The 20,578-nt window shown below is 39.7% G+C and overlaps 8 protein-coding genes across 8 annotated transcripts; 5 read left to right on the top strand and 3 right to left on the bottom strand.

Annotated features, from left to right (window-relative positions):
• Positions 1-2,693: 2,693 nt before the first annotated feature.
• BATDEDRAFT_85022 (uncharacterized protein) lies at positions 2,694-4,428 on the top strand (the record flags this gene model as incomplete). Its single annotated transcript, XM_006676048.1, has 3 exons — positions 2,694-2,927; positions 3,019-4,210; positions 4,290-4,428. The coding sequence occupies 3 exons, from the start codon at positions 2,694-2,696 to the stop codon at positions 4,364-4,366; spliced, it is 1,503 nt and encodes a 500-aa protein (XP_006676111.1). The 3' UTR covers positions 4,367-4,428.
• On the bottom strand, positions 4,421-5,441 carry BATDEDRAFT_85318 (uncharacterized protein; the record flags this gene model as incomplete). Its single annotated transcript, XM_006676335.1, has 4 exons — positions 4,421-4,818; positions 4,965-5,036; positions 5,122-5,331; positions 5,414-5,441. 4 exons carry the CDS (start codon positions 5,439-5,441, stop codon positions 4,421-4,423), a joined length of 708 nt encoding a protein of 235 aa, XP_006676398.1.
• A 212-nt stretch (positions 5,442-5,653) lies between these two features.
• BATDEDRAFT_22214 (uncharacterized protein) lies at positions 5,654-9,225 on the top strand (the record flags this gene model as incomplete). The annotated part of the gene is made up of 10 exons (XM_006675439.1): positions 5,654-7,030; positions 7,095-7,328; positions 7,396-7,569; positions 7,667-7,732; positions 7,835-7,978; positions 8,052-8,196; positions 8,269-8,298; positions 8,408-8,680; positions 8,763-8,888; positions 8,984-9,225. 10 exons carry the CDS (start codon positions 5,654-5,656, stop codon positions 9,223-9,225), a joined length of 2,811 nt encoding a protein of 936 aa, XP_006675502.1.
• BATDEDRAFT_34223 (uncharacterized protein) lies at positions 9,224-12,991 on the bottom strand (the record flags this gene model as incomplete). The annotated part of the gene is made up of 7 exons (XM_006675729.1): positions 9,224-10,599; positions 10,683-11,223; positions 11,303-11,400; positions 11,496-11,726; positions 11,816-12,197; positions 12,293-12,504; positions 12,715-12,991. 7 exons carry the CDS (start codon positions 12,989-12,991, stop codon positions 9,359-9,361), a joined length of 2,982 nt encoding a protein of 993 aa, XP_006675792.1. The 3' UTR covers positions 9,224-9,358.
• A 109-nt stretch (positions 12,992-13,100) lies between these two features.
• Positions 13,101-13,372, top strand: BATDEDRAFT_85941 (uncharacterized protein; the record flags this gene model as incomplete). Its single annotated transcript, XM_006676049.1, has 2 exons — positions 13,101-13,191; positions 13,269-13,372. 2 exons carry the CDS (start codon positions 13,101-13,103, stop codon positions 13,370-13,372), a joined length of 195 nt encoding a protein of 64 aa, XP_006676112.1.
• Positions 13,373-13,673: 301 nt separating this feature from the next.
• Positions 13,674-15,199, top strand: BATDEDRAFT_85024 (uncharacterized protein; the record flags this gene model as incomplete). The annotated part of the gene is made up of 6 exons (XM_006676050.1): positions 13,674-13,767; positions 13,889-13,924; positions 14,047-14,305; positions 14,374-14,696; positions 14,782-14,992; positions 15,067-15,199. The coding sequence occupies 6 exons, from the start codon at positions 13,674-13,676 to the stop codon at positions 15,197-15,199; spliced, it is 1,056 nt and encodes a 351-aa protein (XP_006676113.1).
• A 527-nt stretch (positions 15,200-15,726) lies between these two features.
• On the top strand, positions 15,727-17,857 carry BATDEDRAFT_22217 (uncharacterized protein; the record flags this gene model as incomplete). The annotated part of the gene is made up of 9 exons (XM_006675440.1): positions 15,727-16,068; positions 16,129-16,201; positions 16,282-16,385; positions 16,503-16,589; positions 16,714-16,848; positions 16,951-17,028; positions 17,126-17,159; positions 17,290-17,415; positions 17,562-17,857. The coding sequence occupies 9 exons, from the start codon at positions 15,727-15,729 to the stop codon at positions 17,855-17,857; spliced, it is 1,275 nt and encodes a 424-aa protein (XP_006675503.1).
• Positions 17,858-18,093: 236 nt separating this feature from the next.
• BATDEDRAFT_85026 (uncharacterized protein) lies at positions 18,094-20,270 on the bottom strand (the record flags this gene model as incomplete). Its single annotated transcript, XM_006676336.1, has 1 exon — positions 18,094-20,270. The coding sequence occupies one exon, from the start codon at positions 20,268-20,270 to the stop codon at positions 18,417-18,419; it is 1,854 nt and encodes a 617-aa protein (XP_006676399.1). The 3' UTR covers positions 18,094-18,416.
• Positions 20,271-20,578: the final 308 nt, after the last annotated feature.

The raw sequence follows: 20,578 nt of genomic DNA on the forward strand, positions 1-20,578 counted from the left end.
GTGCCCAAAACAACAATGTCAAGGTCGCCCTCAGCAATGGCATCATCATACTCAAGACCCGGAATCCGTCCATCTGGAACAATGTCAATCATGCGGACAGCCATATCTTCTTGAGCGGTCTCGTCTAGAAATAGAATTACAATTAAACTCCATCATATACACTGACAGTCGCGTGAATCTGTTTAGCCACTACTATTTAGTATTCATAAAATGGTCTTACGTGGTGACAATGCTTTCTCTGGTATATTCCATTGCGGATCCTTTCTCCATACATCATACTCCTTTGCGACCCACATAAGCCGTTCTACTGGGTTTACTACATCTTCTTTTTTACCAAAAATGTTTTGCAGCTCAACCACACCAGCTACTTGTGCTGCAAGCTATAAATAAAAAGTAGAAACTGTATAAGTCTTGAAAAACGACAAGCTATACACCACAAGACATGCTAACACTTTAAAAAGTGGTAAATGCTAGACAAGCTTACTTTGGCATGAGTAGACGCAGACACATCGCTCTCTGAATATTTAAATGTATTGATAAGCGATTGTGCACAATTGAAAGATCGTATCAAGCTTTGCAATAATTTCAACTTACCACTGAGGATATTAATATACCATTCTTTAAATGTTTTTGCATTCAAGGCTGGTTTTGAAGATGTTTGAGATGGAGCAGCCAAAGCAGGAGGAGGCATCGGACCACCTGCAGCCATGGTAGACATGCGATTTTTTCTTAAAGCAGTAACATTGAGTGCAGTGAAGCTGTTGGGCATGGTGACTCCAGGTGCAGGAGAAGATGCGGACACCGAAGTTGGAAGCCCGGGAGTATCAGTAATTGGACTGCGACGCATAATATCTCCACTCATTCCGACGGTGTTTCCAGTTGGAGCATTTGGGCTACTGGCACCTGCAGTATCCATCATAGGAGTATTTGTACCTGCACTACCAGAAAGATTTTTAAAGATTTTTTGAAACAAGATGGGCTCATTGCCACTTCCGGATCGCACCAAGTTTGTGATTTTCTCGCTAATGCTGGATGTCCTACCAAGAACACCCGAATCCGCGAGTGACGATACTGGTCGACCAAGACCACCCATACTTGATTTCTGATTAGGTTGTGTCTCTCCCCAAGCTGGTAAGCTTGGCAATGGACCAGAGGGTGCTTCTTCTAGCAAGTCTTTGCTTCGACGCATATTCCGAGCACCAAGAAAGTCAATGGATCGATGCGAAATGGCTCGCTTGCGACGAGAATCTTCCTCCATTTCCTTGAGCACTTCGGATTTCTTGAGGATGCTGGACATCTTTTCGGTATGAATAGCACGAGACATTGTTGTAGATCCGATCATCACCGAAGAAGCCACACTTTCGCCACCTCCTATTGCTGTCGAGCCAACTGCTATCGGAATTCCCATAGAGCCATAGGACATGGGTAGATGTTCATCAGATCCATCGATATCTAGTTCACGATGATCCAGCGACATGAGCGACATGGCAAGAGTAGCCATGCTTTTGGTGGCTAGGCTGCTGGTACTATTCAGAGTTGATTCGGGCACTTTTATCATGGATGGCAAATCGTGTGGCTCGTGGAGGGCATTCTCAGTTGACAGATTAATATTGGCATTCAAATTGATATCTGAGTCTGATGCATCACCGGATCCAATGATCCGACAGGCAGTAGGTGAAGCATCCATATTCATAGGGGTAGTAGCTTCTTCTAGAATGGTTGATGTTGTGGTAGTGACACTTATGCCTTCAACATGAGGTGGCAAATGCGGTTGGGCATTATAGTGAATAGAACCAGATGGACCAAGTTGTTTCGTTGGAGATTCAGAAGCATTGGTTTGCAGATCATCTTTTTGCTCAGACTCCTGTGCTGTATCTAAAATGGGATACGAAGGTGGCTCATGAAGCAGATGGGCAGCATCAGCATGATGCAGCGGCTGCTCACTCTCTTGCAGCTTATAGGAATGCGTGCCTGTAAGTGTATCTGGACAAGGAGGTAGTGGAATATTCGGGGCAAAAGGATGCTGACTTTGCTGAGTAAATTCAGCAGTCTCCTTGCTTTCTGTAAGACTATCCATGGGATATATACCAACTAGAAAGTATGTGCCTTTGTTGCAATGTCAAGTTCTCCAAAGCGAATTCCAATCAGGCTTTGGGTTTCCTCGAAATACAAAAATCAAGGTCGCGTTTTCCAGTTTGGAGTCGAGGCTGCATTTCATATCCACGGCAATCTGTAAATTCATACAACTTTATCAGCAACTCTACAATAGTTTGGTTGCATATGTCAAGATACGAGCCAGTTCCGATTGTCGATACGACTAGTGGTCATGCCATAAGCATTCAGGACTCGCCAAAGTGGTCTTCGCCAAATGCCTTTATTAGTAAAGTCAGCAACTCGCCAGCGACCCTGGGTGCTATCGCATTAAGCATATTTAATCCTCCTAATAACAACATGCCATCTAGGTTTGTCAAGTTGCTGGGTATTCCTCCTCCAAACTCAGGCAAGTAAACTTTGGCAAAAAGCATCTCATATCTGCCGTCTTTGTTTTTATCATGCATCGTTGTAGAGTGCAAAAGCCGGGATAGTTGTATGCGGTATAAATATATTTATAACGATTTTGATCTCGATATCTAGATGGCAGTATCACTGGCCCGCCAGTCGAATTAAACGGTGGGGATGAGCGCAATCATACAATGGATGTCCTTGATGCCGATAACGAGGACCCATTTACACTGGAAAGCTTAGAATCGCTAATTCACAGTCATGCCAAGAAAGGTTTAGATTTTATCATTGCGCGAGTCACTACAGTTGATCCCAATAATGAGGAGCGCTTTTATTACTCCTATTATGCTGCTCACCACATTAACAAGGTCCTGTTTCGCACACAGCCCGAAGAAGGACTTCTTCATAGAATGCGCGCTAAAAACGTAAGCATAAATCAAGCTGCATGTATGCGTAGCTATAATATAAGCAAGATATTGATTAAACTCATTTTTAAATCTCAACCCCAATCCATAGCCCCTTAATAATATGACAATTGTAGGCGATGTGCACTACTATGCTATACCAGCATCAGCTGCAATAGCCCGCATGAACGATCTAGATAAACTTGAAGCTCCGCAGTCGCCTTTAGGAAAAGTCGGAACAAGTATCATCAAAGCTATTTTTCCAGTAGATATTACCAAAACTGCAAGCAGCACAGTTCGCAATCATTTTAGCTCCAGACCAGATGAAGCCAGCTTTGTTGGTGACGACTCACTTTTACGATTTCTTGAAAGCTCAGGGGTCAACGCAAGACAAAAGAAACTTCATTTGATTGCTCGCCCAGAAGCCTTTGAGTCTGATGCGTCAGTCATTTCAAGATCCAATTACAGCATTGAAAAGCAGGAAAATAGAACTCCAAAAACCACTGCAGACAAGATTAAATCAAAGTCTCATACTCGACGCGAATCAAGCCGCAGAAATTCGTTTGACGATGCTTACCGCGATCCTTTACCTGCAGCTATTACGGCAACTACAAGCAATAATACTTCAAATATTACTACTGATTTATATCAAGACTCGAAATCTATTGCTGGACCCAGTAGCGCTCATTCTGGCTCGCCAAATACAGTAGATCTTAATCGCCACCATAATATTCGATCGTTTGCATTTAGCAATGATCATATTGGATCCATGACAGTTCAAGACTGGGTTCATCAGCAATCTTTATTAAAAGCCAAACTTATTCAAAATAATTCACAGGATATTACATTGGCAGCCACTACTGGTAGTCATTCAGCTAGAATGGCAGACAAACGCACTATATACCCGAGTAGACTAACCCAATCAGCTAAATCGTCTCCAATTGGAGCAACTATGCATTCTCCTGTTGTCGAACCATTTCATCCAATAACACCACCTTTGGAGTTTTTTTACGAGGCAACATACTATGCCTCTGATGACGATTTTTTGATGAAGGCAAGTGTTCGGTCGTATTTCAAGGAAAATGCCCTCGAGGCTGGTGATGCAGTTCTTTTTACCATCTCTACCAACACAGACAGTTCTGAGCAAGCAACAGATCAACATCCTGCATTGTTAAACTTTATGTACTCTGTCAGCGAATCGGATAACGAAAACAGAGCTATGCGTAACTTGGACATGAATAAGCTTTTTAAATGGATGATTGTTATTTATGCAATCATGGCGGTTGTCATTGTCAAATTTTTCGGTAAGATTTGAATTCTTAGATATCATGAAATCATAACAATTACTCATCACGACTTTATATTTAAATTCACATTAACTAGTTCCTGTCCAATTTGCATTTGTTGTTGGATTCGTGCTGGTTTTTCTTTTTGGTCTAATTTTGATTGTGTGCATTTAAAAGAAAAGGCTACTGCACTCTGTTCTTATTTTCGAGGCATAAACTACCGAGTGTTTATTTTCCTTTTTTGATTGTAGTTTGATTTAATTCTGATGCTGCTGTAATAATGGGTGTTAGTCCAGCCGGAACCGCACTTGTAGATGCTTTAGTGGTAGATTTAGCGGTAGATTTTTTTTCAAGTGATACTGCACTTGATAAAATCGGCTCGACAATACTCTTTCGATGTATACTAAGATCTTCAGCCCCAGATAGCCCTCCAGCAGATATGCTACCGAGTTTATCTGTTCCTCTAGATTCTGCCTTTTCAGTTTTTCCAGATTTAGCTTGTTGAGTGACTTTGCCAATTTTCACTGGAAGAGCTGTTAGAACATCATCTGTTTTATCTGATTTTGGCGGATCTCCTCTGGTTCCTGTCTTGCCTTTGATCCGCGTTCTGAACGTTGGGTTTGTAACTAATTGAATCATTTCCCGAGAAAGGATGAATAATTGCAGCATTACAGATAAAAAAAATGAGAAACACTAGACAAATGAATTGTACCGAACTTTGAGAGTCAGTGGGTCATGAGTAGTTTTCAACCAGCAAAGTAGATTATTTTACCTGAAAACTTGATTTTTTCGCCAGCTTGATCAAGTAATGAGATATATGTCGGCGATGAATCCTCCATCTCATCTAAATCGCATTCAAACGTTGGTTGAATTGGGTACAAATACTAATCATGCATTCATACTAGGCAATGTATACAAATGTCTTGTACCTCCAATTACTTTGACTAAAATATAGGATCCACGAGGTTCGAGAAACTTTCTGGCATATTCGCGTGGTCGCGAAACAAGGTCGACAACCTCGCCAGTCTCAGATGCAAGATCGATATTCTCTGAGATATCGGCATATCCACACGATTTTTTGATATGGCTAAGCATAACGGCACCAAGACAGTTTGGATTCACCATTTTTTCTTCATTTGCTGAAATAAGATTAACATTTAGCTGGTATGACCAAGTATGTAACTACTGACAGTCTTGAACATGGCGTAGTGTTAAACCAACCTCCGTATTTGACAATAACAAATGCCATATCTGCTATTTATTCGAGTAAAAGTATATTTCAGCAATAAATAAAAGTGTGCTGAAAGTAATAGATTTGAACGACTGCTTTGGACAACTGTTTGAATTGGCTGGTAAAATAAGCAAATCTTCAACTTTTTGGCCAAATGCGTTTGACCAGTTTTGGCCAAAAGTGTACAATTATTGACTGATTATCACATTGGTGGTTGACCATTGGCAGCAATGACAGTGACGAGAAGGTCTAGAAGAACTCAGTATGCAGCAGAAACTGCCAATGCCAAGCCTTGCGATGAATCGTCCACTATAGATTCTATAATTTCTGATTCTTGCAATACATCATCCATGAGCAAGAACACACCAGATCATCCATTGTATTCCAGCAGTGGCCGTAGAAGCATGGCCAACTCTACCACTTCTACCATCAAAAACAGTAAGAAACAGACTGCCATTTTGACCACTTGTTTGAGTCCGATAAAGAATGATATCAAGTTGTCCGAAATCGGTCTTTCTGCTATTGGATTTACCAACCCAAACTCCGATGCATTTGATTTCCCCAGCAAAAAGACTAACAAGCTCAAGCCAACCATCACCAAGACTGGCACCTTTACAAATAATGTTGACGCAAGTATTTTGAACAAAGCACCGGCTGATCAGCAACATCTATCCAAACATGACATACCATTTGAAGATCGTCATTCCAAATCACGCAAGAAATCTAGCTTGACGAGTTCAACACAAGACAAAATAGTTACACAATCGATTGACGATCATGCATCACATTCGAATATACAGCCACCACTCAATGATATAACGGAAACCTGTTTGCCTTCAAAAGAATTAAAAATAGCCAATCCTTGTACAGCATCCTTGGCATTAGAATGTAGTCAACCTTGTCCGGATAGACTGGTCAAAGCTAATCAAGCTAAATTAAAGCCACTTGATCAATCGTCATTTTCCACTATTCCAACTAGCTCAAAAAATTCTCTTGTGGAAGATATGAGCTCATTGGGCGATTTGGATGCATTATTTAATACTCCGGTTAAACCTGATCCCAGTTTGGTTGGTGCAAAGCGTGTAACTCTTCTTAAACCATCAAACTCTGCCTCGTCCATCTCAAGCATGAATTCCAACTCAGCAGGATCTGTATTCTTGGAAAATACTCCTAAAAAATCAACATCTTACAATTTTACTGCCAATGACAATGATCAAACACCCAGAATGCGTCCAAAAAACTATGAAACAAAAGCAAGTCGGCCAGATTTGGATACCGCATCTTGTGTGTCGGTCTCGCCGTCAAAATCAGTACAAAGTGATTGCAGTTTGAGTTCTATGACTGCTCCACCTCGAACACTGGGTGGAGGATTAAGACTCCAATGTGGTTCAAGTATGATGTCCAACGAGTTTTCACGATCATCCAGAGTTTCCTTGCGCAGGAAATCCAATATACTTACTTTTGGTAACAATCACACTATTATGCCTTCAAAATCACTAAAAATCGAACCAACAAATCGACTGGCTCATATGCTGCAAGATCAAAACAATGAAGACAATGACATGGGTTCCAAAATTGACGAAGGGCTTTCTTCGAGCGATGAAGATGTAAGTATAGATTGCACTGGCTCTATTATGGAAAAGTGGAAAACTTAGTCGATTTTGAAAACAGGGTAGAAAGATTCTATCTATTCATGAACTGCGAGAGGCAGGTGAAGTAAAGCGTTTCAAGGATGAAATGGATTACTTTTTTGACGGAATGAGCGCATCTCAAGGACTCAAGGTACGACGATTAACGACCGCCGAACTATGTAAAAAACTTGCGTCTTCCAAGTTTGTCTCGAGTATTCGTGCCCATTCATATACAAAACAACTCTTTAGTCTGTTGGTTGTTGGAGAAGATCCGGTATGCTTTATTGTTTGATTTTACCAGTAATTATCTTCTGTTGTTGATTTAAAGTATATATTTGTAGGTCATGCGCCTTTATTTGACATTTATTTTGTGGATCCTGTCAAGGGATGTCAGAAATATCGAGCCACTTTTTTTCTGCCAGGAGCTTCCTGCTGCAATTGTAATGTCTCTTACTCTTTCTAAAACTGATGATCTGTTTTTGAATCCTCCAAAGCAAAAGGGCGAAAAGGCACTGGTAACTGATTTATTAGGATTATACTTTTAAATGATTGCATTTGGTAAATTTCATGCTGGCTGTAACTGTAATTTGCTATATTTGAAATAATGTTTAGATTGAGGAGTTGAAGCATTTAATCAGCACCTCATTCCGGAAAACTTCAGAGACGAAATACAACAAGGTGGGTTTGATAATTGATTCATCAACTATTATTGAAAGCCTCGATGAATTTTGGATACTATTTCAATAGTTTAACATATTTGTTATTTTATTTTTAAATCAGGTTTCTATGTTTCAACTTTCATTGGAAACGCTTTCAGAGGTATCTACAGTTTGCGGACCTTTAGCTACCCGACTTCGAGTTTGTTTAGCAGAACACAATGCATTCTCTAAACTTGTCCAGTGTTTGAAGTTATCAGCTTTGACGGTAATAATTGAATTGTGTTTTTCTTGAAATTGTAGGTTTTAAAAAATGTCTGATTGATTACCAATAATTTTAGGACGCACCTGGCCAGCATGATGAGTTGAAAATATATTTGCGAGTTTTTGAATTCATGACATCAAAGTGTTTCAGCAACCAGCTCAGTGATACTGATGCTGAGCTACTTTTTGATTGGCTTTTCAAACTGATCAACCATTTCAAAGGTATGTGTCTCTAGACTATGAATATACTGATATTTGGATTGATAACCCATGACATTACAATGCCTTTATTAGCACAAGTTCAAAACACGAACTCGGGTCAAGGTAATTTTCATAGATTAGTTCAAGTTGACAACCATTTGTTTGTCATATAGAACTGCATTTTTGCTGGCCTTTTAATAACCAACTAATCAACTTGGTGCGCGACTACTAGTGAAATTACTCACGCAGTGTATGCGCATAGCGCTGCACCTTGATAGAAATCAAGCATGGCCGACTGTAACGAGTCGACATGATTGGATTCGTACAATTCTTCAGCTAGTTGTATATAATTCAACGTTGAGTGTTCATGACAAACCCATAGCGGATAAAAACGACGTGTCAATCATGTCAGAACCAGTATTTGAACTATCAGTTATTTCCATATCGCTGCTCGTAAACATTCTTGAATCAGACACAAATTCTGCGGATTTGTTCACCACAATCAGTGAGTTTTGTGTTGAAAATGTGTGTTGTGGCTACAATCTAAAACCCATGTTTATGAATCTTATTCAATTGGTCATGTTTAGGATTGAGTCAGGATTGTAGTATGTCTGGAGCATGCATGGACGATTGTATCTGTTCTTTACGACTACCAGCCATTGTCTTGATTGCAAATATGCTTGAACATTGCACGGATTCTTCCACCAAGGCATGTATTGTTATTGGATCAAGTTTTACATGCCACACGTTTTTATGTTTTGCTTACTTATAATGTTGGTTTAGAGCGTGAATTGTTTCATTTATGCAGCACATATAGCTATGTTATTTGGGTGTGTGATCAAACAAAGTAAAAAGGCAAAACAATGGATGACAGAGAAAAAATGGTCAGATCTGGCCATCTTCGCCGTGTCTTTACTTGATGATTTTGCTCAATTCCATGAACAAGTTGTATTGGAGCACGAGGCAGTAGATAGTGCTGACGATTATGGCGTTGCTCAAACAAGAAATACAATTTTGACAGTCATGAACTGTTTAAAGGAAAATATTTGAAAATAATAAAGTAACTTTTATATAAGGATTTGACTAGATTCGGGTTGGAAGCAATGATTAGATTTTAGGTGAATTAGTTGATGGAAAGGCTGTAAAAGGATGCATGCATCAGATCTCGTCAAAACATTGCAAGTCAACGATTCTTGATTATACATTGTCCCAGTCGTGCAATTTCCTTTTGGTCTTTGGTCAGTATATACGTTTTTGTCGAGTCTAAATCAAAAAATCCAACCTCTTTTGCTAATCCAGGAACCGCAACACCATCTCCACCCAACGGCAGTCGAATCAGGTTGGTCGTCTCACCAATTAACGAAATAAATTGATCTTGCGACTTTTTACACCCTTCAAAATGAACCTTTAGCCGCCAGCATTGCCCGTCCATGGATGGCATATAATATATCGCGCGAGCGGGATACCACAACCCATTGTAAGTACCATTTTCGTATATATCGGATGTCTTGTGAAATTTGACCCATTTAGATTCAATCTTGTCGCCAAATCGAAGATTATATTGAAAAGGGAGAGCCAGATTACCAAGTTCAGGAAGATTCGGGTACATATTTTTCAATGGTTTAAGCTTGGTAGTAGGTGTATCTGTATCTGTCTTTGGTGTGGTATTGGATGTTTGTTGAGAATCTGTTTGATCTTCTTTTTTCAGCAAAGAGATACTAGATGGAGTACTGGACGGCAGAGTGGGTAATGGCAACAAAACTGAAGGCGGAAAGTCTAAAGTAGCGATATGAGACCAATCAGAACACACGGTAAACTCCTTATCAGCGGTAACGGTGCAAATTTTGAATTCGTACTGCAGCGAGTTGACACATCTCAACAGATTCTCTGGCGTCAACTCATGATCCACAGCTGACCAAGACCGTTTATTGCCTGCAATATTTATGACCGAGTCTTCAAGCTGCATGTCCAAAACTGCATGATCTCCTGTTTGGCAAGCGTCAAAAATGTCTTTGGGTGGCATTGTCAGTCCAGTTTTATCACAGTCTAGAGTTATGGTAGAGATCATTGGAATCAAGATAAAGTCTCGAAGATATGTCAAAGTCAACTGATGGCTTATACCACCACCTTCCCAAACGCACTGCCAATTTCCTGTTAAATTCAGAGTTTCAGTGTCATTTTTTGACACGGTGGAGTCTGTGTGTTGCAAATCTGTCTGCGATTTTTGATGTTTACATGCAACTGAATGATCTGCATCATTATGCATACTATTCAGCGCGACTATGGCACGGGAGTAAAGGCGAACACCTACTGTTTCTAAAGAAACCAATGGTATTGTCCATGAAAAAGAAACTTCGCCAAAGGCATTTGTAGTATTCAGTTGTGCAACAAAGTCTGTTGGTGAAGGCGGCAGCAAAGAAATATCTGAGCGTGTCCATGTAATACGTTAGATATGTGTTTAAACGCTGTGAGCATTGTCAACCGTGCGTCACAGCAAAGTTTGTTACCTTCAATAATCATTCCATTTCGGATCCATACAATCGGTGGAGTATCGTTCAATCTAAGCGAGCACCAATCTAAACTGTCTCCTGCAAAATTGATACAAAGTACTCGAACGCAATAGATACAACTGTCATCCAGTTCATCCAAAGGCAGCAAGTGACTGACGGATGACTGATTGCTATCCAAACTCATCATAGATTTGCGCTTACTAGAGACCAAAGGAATAATGAATGATCGTTCCACTCCTTCATATAATACACGCCAGGTTGATGGATCATTACTACGATCTTGCACTTCTAGCCGATATGATCTATTTGGAATCCAAGAGTACTCATCGGCCCATTTAAACTGTGCTGCAGGCATTCCGTCCAATTGATTATCCGAGTAAAGTGGTGACACGGATGTCGCGGAAGGAGTGACAGTTATTTGACCTGGTGGTGGTGGCGGTCCAAACTCGAGAGCCCAGATATCGTTTGTACATTGTCTCGAGCCCGTATTTGAATTGTATTCCAAGTTTCCGCCGACTACAATCATCATATTGCCCACCTAAAATCAAACTAAAAAGTTGAATGATCACTTGTAAACATATTATAGTTGTTGTAAATCAACCAAAAGTAGCGTTTACCATGACAGCGGTGTGACCCGATCGAGGGGAAGGAGCATGCCAAGCATTTTGATCGTGAATTGCAGGTTCCGCCTCGACACTTTCCCATGTTTCAGTAGCTAATTTCATTTTTCATGCCATAAAATTTAAACACAAATCTCTATTTTTGTGCAGGATTCAATCTAAAATCATATTCACACAATGGGAATCTAACCTAAATCAAATGTAAATACCGTGCTGGAGCACTCCCATTGACGCAATTCACTATTGGCATTATTTTCATATTGAACAGAGTCTTGCGAATCATTCAGTACAGTAGTATCTTTTACACGGTGCTGCATTCCTCCGAAAACAATCATTTTGTTGTTCAGCATGACACTAGTATGTAGAGATCGTCCGGGAGGAATAAACCCCTGGATATCTGGTCGTGACCATGTTTGTTCATCTAGATTGTTCAAGCTATTGTCAATAAAGGTATTTTCCCAATAAAAAGAGTCATTCTAAATCATTTATCCAATAATAAAATTAGCTTACCAATGTTGTAGTAAACAATGTCATTTAATCTTTGAAAATCCTGTTCTGTATGACCGGAGAAACCACCAAATATTACAATTCTTGTCGGATTTCCATGCGATGCTGGACTGAACAAAGCTGTATGAGATTCTCTGGCAGTAGGAGGTATGCCATCAGCTTTAATTAAATGCCAGGTCGATTTCTTCAAATCAAATGCATGAAACTCGGACATGGGTAAATGATCTGCACCAAGACCGCCAAACACATAAATTTGAGAAGCTGTAGTAGACTCATTGTTATATGGAACATATGTTGCTGATGCAGCAAATCGTGGGGTTGGAAGCTGTGAATTGGAGCTGGTAATGGTTTCAAATTTGTCTTTCTGTGCATCATAAACATACAGCTAATTATTCCAATTAACCAACCGCAGACATAAACGAAATGAATATAAATTAGACCTGGCAATCAAGCAGAAGCATTGAAAATCTAGTATCTTACGCCATTGGTAATGTGATCGCCTTCTTGATCCTCTTGCATTCCCCCAAATAAATATATTTTTGATATTTCATCAGATGTAGAACCGGATGCTGCAGATGGAGTGCCGACAGAATTTATGGATTCTTGAAATTGCTGAAGCGAGTCATTTTTACCAATGACATTGTTTTTAAATCCTTCTTTCCAAGATAAAATGGGTCGCCAGGTCCTAGTTTCTACAATTGTAAAAAGTGCAATTAGTTGGTCAAGCAAACATGAATCTATCTTGTCAACTTGAAGCAGTCCGCCATAAAAATCCATATTGATAATCACTTTCAATGATGAAATATGATCCATGCTGAATATTTACTAGGCTGAAATGCGGTATTGTACTTGTAACAAAACACCCAACTTGGCACCAACACAGCTCTACGACACAGGCTCACCTAGGTCCAGAACAAAGGCATCCTGACTAATTCCGTAATTTCCGCCCCAAAAAAGGACCAATTCATGTACTTTGCGTTTTGAACCAGGCTGCATATATGACAGATACTGACAAGCATGACCATGTCGTGCACTTGGATATACGGTATTAGTTTTTGGGATGTGATCTAAAGTAAAAGGTTGATCACATCCCAAACGATTGAATCCAGTTTCATGAGTGGTTTCGTTTGTTATAGGAGCATGCAACAGATGCCAACGAGCTTTTGACTGTTTAGTCATGACATTCAAGAGTTGGATTAAGTCGAAAATCCAAAATCTATCTTTGCAATCCTGAGGATATGTAAATGTAGAATCAATTTTAGCAATATGCTGACATGCTCATCTTGCCATGCCCAACATTCCATCCGAACAGCCAGTAAAACCGACAAAACTGCTTTGCGACTCTGCGCCATTGCAGGCATGTTTGGAAAAACATAATGGTATTTTTATCTCTACAAAGCATCGACCATATGTTATAAAACCATGCATTCAATTTCTAACTTGTATGATATTCTAGGGGATCGATCAAAGTGTTTAGAGGAATGGAACAATTTTCGAAGTGCATGTTCTACACTAGAAAGTAAAAAGCTTAACACATTGTCCAATAATGGAACTCAATGACTTTTTTAGGATCTAATAGACTATGACCATGAAGAATTGATGAAATACAAAATATATTCTGTTACGCAATGCAATCAGTTATGAGTTTGATGCACTTGTCAGTTGGTTTAGTTTTTAATTGGGTTAAGCTACTAAAGATCAATATATTTAAAATATACAATTGACTGATTTGACAAAACACAAGATGCTCATACAAGTGTCGAATCTGCTTATACGAATACGAATGCATTGATTCGAGTGGTTGCCAACCCTAACTCTGAATTTCGTAATTTGAGCTGCATTTCACTCGGCAGAATCCATCATGATCTTGCAGTATGCCGAGTTTGTGCGCAACAACGCACCAACCATTTCCAGCATAGAAAGTAGTGTGCGCTCACTAACTTACATTCTTCCTGGTATGCCAACAGCATGTTATCCAAGTCCTTCAAGGATAATTTACTCGATATAGCCGATACTTTGATTAGATGCCGACTCGCTTCAATGCTCATGGCTGACTTGAATTCTGTTTTATTCTAGGTCGATTCAAGAATGCCGAGATTTTTTCAGAAGGACGTAGGTTTACATGATCATGTACAAGCTTAACTAGCATATCAGCTCAACAATCGATCTCTAATCTAATGTTTGTGCATCGACTTGATTCTCCCATTGCATGTAATGTATCGCTTGATGAATAGTATTCGCACTATCAAGCCTTACTGGCCACTATCATGACTCGATCTTGGCAAAGGAGGCTCGACGGCAACAGCCCCATATGCCAGTGTCCAACTTTAATCGATATACTTTAGCAAGCTTGAAATCTTCTACTCTAGTCAATAAGCTGTCGATTCTTCTTACCATAGTCAGTACATTTGAAGTATTTAGCGAGATGGTAGCATTGAAGGCTGGAGGAAAGAAACTCCGTTACAAAACAATTCTTGCTGTCGAGTGTCTAAAGTAAGTTTTGCGAATCAGCCAGTATTGTCATCACACATTTATCTTGGTAATGTAACGCTTTTATTCAGAGCTGTCTGTCGATTACTTTTGTTGCGTCTGTCGGGAGATCGTATGTTGCTTCACTCACAAATGCCTGATCGTGAATACGATGCTTCAAAGTTACTTCCAGCCGACGAGGTAGAGGGATCTTACTGGACTGGGAAACGCACAGGAAGTGAGCATATACCTATTAGTTACATTTCTGGAAAGAATGGATCTGACAAGGCCATGCAATTTCTACAATCTCGTGCAATGTCGGATCTATCATCCTCGCATACACAGCTTGTTCCAAAACTTACTGGCTTGCGCAAGTTGGGTGAACTGATTTTTATCATTCGTCCATTGCTTTATGGTAATATATTGTGAATTCGCACAATGTATGATTTTGAAGGCATCGTCTGATGTAATTATCCACTTTAAATCATTTTTGTAAATAGTTTTGGCCATCAGAAAGTACGGGATTAAATCATATAAACCATGGATCATGTCCTTGCTACTAGAGATATTCAGTTTTGGTGTTATGTCGGGATGGACGCAGTTTAATGTGAAACGAAAGCTTACTGAGCTTGAAAAGGAGGAATTGAAGCGTAGATCTTATTTGTTTTTGTATTATCTGTTGCGTACTCCGTTCTACGAACAGCACACAAAGTAGGTTATCTGCTATTGTATAGTCTGCTGTAAATGAACAAAATACTAACCGTATCACATCAACCTGATCTCAGGGAGCAACTCACTGCCATTGGTCAATCACTTTCGGCAAAACCCATACTGTCAATCCTTGGTGGAATTATTCAAGACTACATTCCACTATGGGAAACCTATCATTTCTACACCTCTCCAAGCATACGCCGATAAAGTTAATTGCAGAGAATTGCCTGGCCCAACATGTATTTGATATCAAATACATATTGCGATGCATGCATATCAGACCCCAAATAAAGAGGTTAAATGTGTTGGGTGATTGTTTTTAAAAGTATGTTGGATCTATGCATCAATCCTCTGTAATTGGATGTCGAAAATGCAGTATTATTCAATGTTTTATTTTTACAGCTGTATTCGCGTAAAATGAAATACTAAGGTTGGAATGCATGATAAACAGTCATGTTTGATTGGTACCAATCTTGTTGAGCAAGATTATCTTTTGAACTAGAACGCGAACGTATCTGATATGAGTCGAGTTTCAATAGAAAAAACAATCAGTTTCCAATAACGAATAGTTGACGATTATTTATTCCAAGACAATCATTACAAAAGTATTTCATTTTATGTGAATACGGCTGTAAGTACTGATTTTTGAGCAAAATAGTTGATTCGAAATCAAAAGTATTCCACTTTACGTGAACAATCCAAACTAATCTTTACATTTGTCAGTATATTCCTGCATGGCAGACTTTTCAGAAATATTCAAGCAGTCTGGCTCACACTGCAAATTCTCTCCAGATGGAGAACATTTGGCCATCGTTCTTGATCACAGACTATTTGTCCGAAACACTGAAACCCTGCAGATTGTTGCTCTCTTTAAATGCCTCGATTCAATTCAGGACATTGGCTGGTCTTCAGATTCAGTTTACATTTTTTGTACATCGTTTCGTTTAGGAAACATTCAAGTGTTTAGCTTGACGGATGAGACTTGGACTGCACAGATGGATGAAGGATTGGCTGGATGTGTTGCTGTTAGATGGACACCTGACGCAAGGCACTTGCTCAGTTTTTCGGACTTTCAGGTATGCATGCGATTCAATGGTTGCACAGACTGTTGATAATACTGACATGGCTTGTTGTAGCTCAGAATTACAGTCTGGTCTCTATGCACAAAAGATGCAGTGTATATCCAATATCCAAAATTTTCAGATCGAGGTAATTCAAGTACTGATATCCTTGTATATGCGTTTGTATTACCCACCACTTGTGCTTAAAGCCATTCTGATACTATATAGGGTACTGTTTCAGAAGCGATGGCAAGTACTTTGCCTTGATTGAGCGTTCAGAAAACAAAGATTATATTAGCATTTACGAGTGCTGCGATTGGACATTGCTCAAGGTTAGATAAAGCTGAAATGAGTTTTGATACTAGTCACTTTGTACTGCCATTTGATGTTCAACTATCATGGCTTGGAATTAAATGCTTTGCAGCTTACACTTTTAATGATTGTTTAAGAGATGGCCCGTTGCAAGTAGTGATGTGGATGGAATCGCTTGGTCTCCAGATGGTAGATTTCTCGCGGCTTGGGAGCCCAATATCGAGGTACATGGATTTAAATCCATACGAAATATTTAAACAAAACTATTGTTGAGCAGCTTTAGTTTCAACTCGCCATCTGTTAAATTGAGCCAAGTGTTAATTGACTAATACTTTTAATTGAAACCAGTATTGCGTATATATTTATTATCCGGATGGTCGTTTGGTTCACAAATACTCGGCATACGATAGCGGTTTAGGCGTTAAATCCGTAAAATGGTCTCCATCTGGGCAATTTTTGGCAATCGGAAGCTACGATCAAACGGTATACTGCCAAAACTTGATACATTTTGATTATACAGCCGATTATTACAGTCTAACAAAGTTGTACTTTTGTTCATCACTTTTGATTACCTACACACATTAGTGTCGACTGTTAAACAACTATACCTGGAACCCACTTGCAGAATTGTCCCATCCCGCTAATCTTAAATTCCGTGATATTGTAAGATTTGATGTCTAGCCTTTCATGTACACTGTTTTTGAAATTCAAAATATTTTATATTTAAACTTATTTGTCTGGATCTTATCAATTGAATCAGGTTGTATACAAGGAAACCAGTGTATCAGAAGATTGTGAATTAGCAGCATCTGCTGCGTGGACGCCTCTTGATTCTGCTCAGCCCAAATTTTTATGCAAGTAATTTGACTAAATAGATATCGTTTGGTAAAGTATTCACATTTACTATACTGTTTTGATTGATAGATAAAACAATGTCGCCACCTGTGACTATTTCTCAAACCAAAATTGATCCAGATAAACCTTTCCCTAAAATGGGGGTTGGGATCACTGAATTTAGTTGCGCTGGTCACTTTCTAGCCACTCGTAATGGTAAGCGTTTTGTTTTTATAAGAGATTCTTAGGCAGTGCCAGTTTAAATTATAATGGATGCAATAGAAGTCCGTGTTGATTATTAGTGTGCTGATCAAACTATGTTGTATATCCTTGAATCATACATACCAATGGTTAAATGATAGATAATATGCCATCTACACTTTGGATATGGGATATGACAACTCTACATCAAATAGCGCTTATTCAGCAAACATCACCTATTCGATCTGTCAAGTGGAATCCACGTCATTCAGACCGACTAGCATTTTGCTGTGGTACTGGACTCATTTATCTTTGGCAAAGCGATCTTGGATGCGAATCGATTGAAATTCCAGCTGTCAGCTTTCAAGTGACGAGCTTTGAGTGGAATCCTGATGGCCAGAGTTTGGTACTGATGGACAAGGACAAGTTTTGCATTGCGTTTACAATTGACGATTAAATGGGTTATAAAATGTTGACAGTTTTTATTTGGAGCCACACTTGAATTGTAATGTACTTTTTGTATCTACTCATTTGAAGCAATGGACAAAGATTTGGCTTTTCAGCATTGGTGTTTTAAGCTCAATGGCATGTTACGACATGGTAATTGATATGGGTGTATATAAATTTATTTGGATACTCTCATTATTGAAACTATAGCCGTATTCGCGTAAAATGAAATACTAAAGTTGAAATGCGTGATAAACAGTCATGTTTAATTGGTACCAATCTTGTTGAGCAAGATTATTTTTTGAACTATATTGCAAATATCTGATATGAGTAGAGTTTCAATAGAAAAAGCAATACATATCCAACAACAAATATGTAATAATTGCTTATTCCGAGGCAAAAGAGTCATTACAAGATCAATACAGAAAAGTGTTTCATTTTGCGTGAATACGGCTGTAAAAAGCGCAATGTATTCATTCAATTTCTAGTTGACAACACCGTATTCGTGCACATTTCAGTGCCAATCTAAACAGCCCGACTGTATTTCAATAGATAACGAACAAGTGCCTTTACATGTTAGTCTCCTTTTGAGATTTTAACAACGTTGCAACTTGTTCTTGAAGTACTTTCACAGATTCTTCCAGCATAGCAATGCGTTTGGCATACACGTCGGATTTGGCCGAGTGACGTTTTTGTAATTTTTCAATTCGAACAATAGATGGTGATTCTGGAGGAGATACCAACTCTTGCATAACAGGTGTAGAGGACTGTCCAATCATAATGGAGGATACAGACTGTAGGTTTGTATTTGTCGGTGGAGAGGATGGGACAACAGGAGGCGGTGGAATCATCTGCGCCAAAGATTGTTGCGGATGAAGTGGAGAAGGAGAAGGAGGTCTTGTGGTTACACCGGTATGTTTTGTTGATCCAGAGGTGGTTAATGTAGGGTTTGGGGTAGCAAATGCACCAGATGGGCTGCGACTGCGACTGACACGAGGCACGCTTGTCAAATGGGATGGCTGAATAGGTTGAGTAATAGGTTGACCTTGTTGTGATGCAGCTGTGGCTGCAAAAGCCATCATGGCAAGCATCATAGCATTTGGGCCAGCTATACTTGATCCAGAACCCGAGATACTGGAATCGCACTGTGTACCAGAAAGACGCGCTGGACTAGTAAGTCCGCTGGATCCGCCAGAAGGTGATACGATTTGCGCTCCAGAGCTTGAATTGGATTTTACTAACCCAATAGGTCCAGATATTGTTACAGGACGAATGTTTTCTCTGGAGTTTGTACCAATACTTCCCGACATGGCCGAAAAAATCGATCTTCTTTTCTTTTGTTCGATTCGTGGTGTAACATAAGCTGGCTCGGGCAAAACAGACTCTACCCTATCCACACCCATTGCCTCATCATTTGGATCATCAGAAAACTTCCCGATACCCAAATCAGGTGTTTCATCTCGGAGAGAGGATGAATGTACTGTACCTACTACAGCTTTTTTGATAAATGCGATGACGCTTTTTCGTCGCACATCTTTTGAGGATGCACGACGCTGCGATATTGGCATTTGGTAATACTCTATATTTTCTTCCAAAAGAGCGCCATCTCCAGCGACTGGACTAGTGGTTGTGGGAGGATTGGCTCGGCTTGGTGCAGATCTAGGTCGAGTTTCGGTACTTTTGGATCGAGAAATATGAGCATGTGGAATATTCAAGCTCGGTGCCGTTTCATCCATATGGCCGTTGCTTTGATCGGTGGGCTGTGATTTGGCAAAACAATTATTTGAATCTTCGCAGGTTTCTTCAAGGCTTTCGTAAATATACGCTGCTGAAGACGTACTTGTAGGTGCAGCAACAGTGGTGGGAGGAGGAGTCATGGTTTGAGCTACAAGTGCAGCCAAGCGCTCTTGAAAAAAAGTTGCAACTTCTTGGGGACTTTGAGTCTCGTCACTGGGTTTGAAGGTTTGCACATCCGCTTGCTTTTCTGAGCTCAAATCTGAAGGCGTTGAGTTGCCGATTGATAACTGTGTAGATTTATCAGCAGGTGTAGGGGGTGCCTGTGCAGTCAATGTCGTTTGAATTGTAGTCGCATCCATTACGGATTGTGACGATCCAGGTATAATAAACGAAGCTCCACGTTTGGGCTTTCTCTCCAGTGATGGCATCGGTGGACCATTAGCTGTGTCATTTGAATCGCGACATAATACTGAAGCATCAAAAAGTGTACCTTTACTATGCGTGGCAGCATATTGTTGTAAATGTGGATGTACTATAGGCTGCAATAAGCGTTCTGATTGGTGAGTTGATTCTAAAAAGTTGGGATGCTCAGTCCGAGGATTGGTGCGAGTAGCGGCATTGGACAAGGGAAATGGAGTAATGGCTTCGCTCTCATGAATCTGGCTAGAGAAAGCAATATGAGACATGGTACTAGCAAAAGCTGAGACTTATACTCGGAACTTTCCGAGCGAAGAAGTATTTAAATATATATGCGGTTTTACGCGACCTGAAGACCAAAACTGCTACTCAGCAGCTACAATCGAGTTTAAAACCTCTTGCTGAAAATTAATCTTTACACTAAATTTGAATCGTACAACTAAGCATCTGTTCAATAAGCGTAGCGCTATTTGTATAATGTGTCATTATTATCGAGCAGAATGATTATTTTGGCCAGATCCCTATTTGAAACAAACCCTTCATATATAACACATCGATATCAGTGCCTATATGATCG

Source organism: Batrachochytrium dendrobatidis, assembly GCF_000203795.2.
Source record: "Batrachochytrium dendrobatidis JAM81 unplaced genomic scaffold BATDEscaffold_1, whole genome shotgun sequence".
Classification (NCBI taxonomy): Eukaryota; Fungi; Chytridiomycota; class Chytridiomycetes; order Rhizophydiales; genus Batrachochytrium; species Batrachochytrium dendrobatidis.